Consider the following 3,450-nt stretch of genomic DNA (forward strand, 5'->3'; position numbering starts at 1 on the left):
TAAATAATATATACAGAGAGAGTGAGAGAGAGAGTGAGATATATATATATATATATATTACACAGATATACACAGATATACACACACACAGAGAGAGAGAGAGAGATATATATATATATATAATATTTATATAACCACCCATCAGCGTGAGAATTCTAAATTCTCGCTGTTCCGGATTTTTTACTGCAACATATGCATACAAGAGCGTAGGTATAATAAACAATTCACAACCGCTCACCATGTCTCTCCTAATTTCATAAAGTTTAGGATGCAATTCTTTTAAAAAGAACTCCACGTTGTCGCGCATTTTGAAAATCTCGGCTTCGCTGTGAATGATCTCCACCGTCAGCCCAGCGTCTGGATACAAATGCTCCAGAAATATTTTGACTAACCTTAACAAGAGGCACGGAAAGGGAAGAGAAAGAGGGAGGGGGAAAAGTGTATGTATGTATGTATGTGTGTGTGTGTGTGTTCGTGTGTGTTTGTGTGTACTTAGACTTACTTTGCTTTGCATAGAGTGATACCGCATGACACACACACCCAATGGTAGTTCATGCGACTATGTGCCTGCCACTCACATACGCTGCTGTTGCCTAACACACACACCAAATGGTAGTCCATGTGGCTATGTGCCTGCCACTCACATACTTTGCTGTGCCTAATGTGCTGTTCTCGTATGAGCCATGGGCGGGGTTGCGGCTGTTGCCTTCTCCACAGATCAACAGAATGGTTTTACGCGCACCCACACACCGACTCATCCATAGCGGAGTGGACAGGGCTATCTGTGGGAAGTACATGGCATGCACACCCACACTGAATACAATCAGCAAAGGAGAATGTATGATATTAGTAGCCATAGCACATGGGACGGATGAGCCTAACACATAAGTACTGACGGCGTCATGGACCATGTGGAAAGTACATGGCATGCACAACCACACTGAATACAATCAGCAAAGGAGAATGGATGATATTAGTAGCCATCGCACATGGGACGGATGAGCCTAACACATTAGTGCGGACAGCGTCATGGACCATGTGGAAAGTACATGGCATGCACACCCACACTGAATACAATCAGACAAAGGAGAATGGATGTTATTAGTAGCCATAGCACATGGGACGGATGAGCCTAACACTTGAGTACGGACAGCGTCATGGACCATGTGGAAAGCACATGGCATGTACACCCCTCACTGGAGAGTTAGGAATATAGTGCAGAGGTTGCCTTTAGAGGTAGCATAAGAAAAGCTTCAACTTTCCAATCTATATTGACACTATAGAAGACACTGTAAGATGTACATCGCATGCCATTCCCCACTCACTAGAGAATCACCCGAAGAGGTCGAAGCATAAGCCACAAAGCATATACACATACATATATATATATATATATATATATATATATATATATATATATATACATATATATATATACGTATACATATACACATACATATATATATATATATACAAATAAACTTATATATATATATATACATAAGTATATAAGTTTATCTGTATATATATATATATGTGTGTGTGTGTGTATATATATATACGTTATATATATATATATATATATATATATATATATATATATATATATAAACAAACACACAGACACAGACATAGACACAGACACACGAACACAAACAAACCCACGCATATATATATATATATATAGTAAATAGTTATACATACTCTTGACGTGATGTGAGAGCGTCCTTGTTCACACTGGGGCGCAGGTGAAAGTTCTTCCACTGCACCTCGACAGGTTTACCCATGAGTTGCAGTCCTATGGGCACTCGTGAGACAGTGCCGTCTGTCATATACATATCCTCTTCAAGTACACTCAGATTTTCTCTGTCAGGGTTGGGGAGGGACCAAGAATTAAATGAGTCTGCAAACTAACAGCACGCTTGCCACCACCTTATGTACAATACATACGCAGATGGGCTGGGACGCTTGCAAGTGTAAAGTAAACCAAGATTCGGAGACTAGACACTCACACTTCGTGGGCGATCTCGCGTAGACACTTCATCTATCATCCTTGTTTTAGGGTTCAGCCCCCAAAACCCTAAAAGCTGATATTTAGGGTTTAAGGCTAGAAACCCTAAAACCCCCGTGCACGAGACCAATCAGCACATGCGCTTGAGCCACTGCCAACTCTCACCCAACGACGGCTTTAAGAAGACTGAGCAGTCTAACTCAAACCCACAGCAGGTGTTATCACAAACGACACTCGCTACCTATAAAACAGTACTAGTCACAGCCGATCCCACACACTGACGCTGTAGCATCACATTAATTATGGCTCTCCTGAGAACACTCCAACCACAAATCTAGATGGGTGGGCTATAGTTGCTGGACCAGACAGCGAGGTCTTTGGTAACCGTAAACCGGGGAATGGAGTTTGGTTGGTCTTAAACCTACATATAACTAAGATTTCCGATAATCGAGACAATAAACTGCCGGCCAAATGTACGTTCACGTGCACATCCGCTGCACACCATCCTCGCACATACACATAACCAGGAGCAGACCACACACCTCTGTGCACTAGCCGCTCGCCATGCGTCGTGGGGGGTTGAACTGGCTCCACCTATACTTTGGCGATGGCGTGGCTCCGTATCGGTGCTGTGCCTCATACTATCGCTAGTGGAATTTGTGTGCAAGGACTTTGTTGTCGTGTCTGCGGTATCCATGGTAACGGTTCGCGACGCGGGCAAGCTTTCCGAGCCTGTACAGCAATCAAGTAGTAAGAGAACAGAGCAGGTGAGTATTCGATTTGGTTGGTTTGAAACACGTGTTGTTCACACTGCGCGATCGGACTGAATCACGTGTTAATATCAATTGTATAAACAAATGCAAGCGGAAGCTTTCATTCTTGTAGAAGGACATATTGATACAGACACACACACACAGAGAGACACACACACATATATATATATATATACATACAGACGCCGATACAGACACAGACACAGATTCAGACAAATTCACACCCAGATACACACCCACACCCACACACACATAGATACACCCACACACCCACACAAACCCACACACATATATATAAATGTATAAATTATATATATATATATATATATATATATGTATATAAATATATATTATAAAACACACACAACACACACACACATACACACACACACATACACATACACACACACACATATATATTTATATATATTCATATAAGTATGAATAATATACATAAATACATATAATGGATGAATAGAAACATAAATACATGGATATATATATACATACATATATATGTACACACACACATACATACACAAATGCATACATACATACTAACACACACACATATATATACACGAAGACAAACAGACACACATACATATAGAGAGACGGACACATACACATACACACACACACCCACACCCACACACACATACACAA

General features: G+C 40.9%; 1 protein-coding gene across 1 annotated transcript; it reads right to left on the reverse strand.

The window, feature by feature from the left end:
* Positions 1-1,694: 1,694 nt before the first annotated feature.
* Positions 1,695-2,728, reverse strand: SARC_11611 (hypothetical protein; the record flags this gene model as incomplete). Its single annotated transcript, XM_014294299.1, has 2 exons — positions 2,554-2,728; positions 1,695-1,866 (listed from the first exon to the last, which is right to left on the reverse strand). The coding sequence occupies exons 1-2, from the start codon at positions 2,706-2,708 to the stop codon at positions 1,695-1,697; spliced, it is 327 nt and encodes a 108-aa protein (XP_014149774.1). The 5' UTR covers positions 2,709-2,728.
* Between the last annotated feature and the right edge of the window lie 722 nt (positions 2,729-3,450).

The sequence above is a fragment of the Sphaeroforma arctica genome (assembly GCF_001186125.1).
Source record: "Sphaeroforma arctica JP610 unplaced genomic scaffold supercont1.1783, whole genome shotgun sequence".
In the NCBI taxonomy this organism is placed as follows: Eukaryota; class Ichthyosporea; order Ichthyophonida; genus Sphaeroforma; species Sphaeroforma arctica.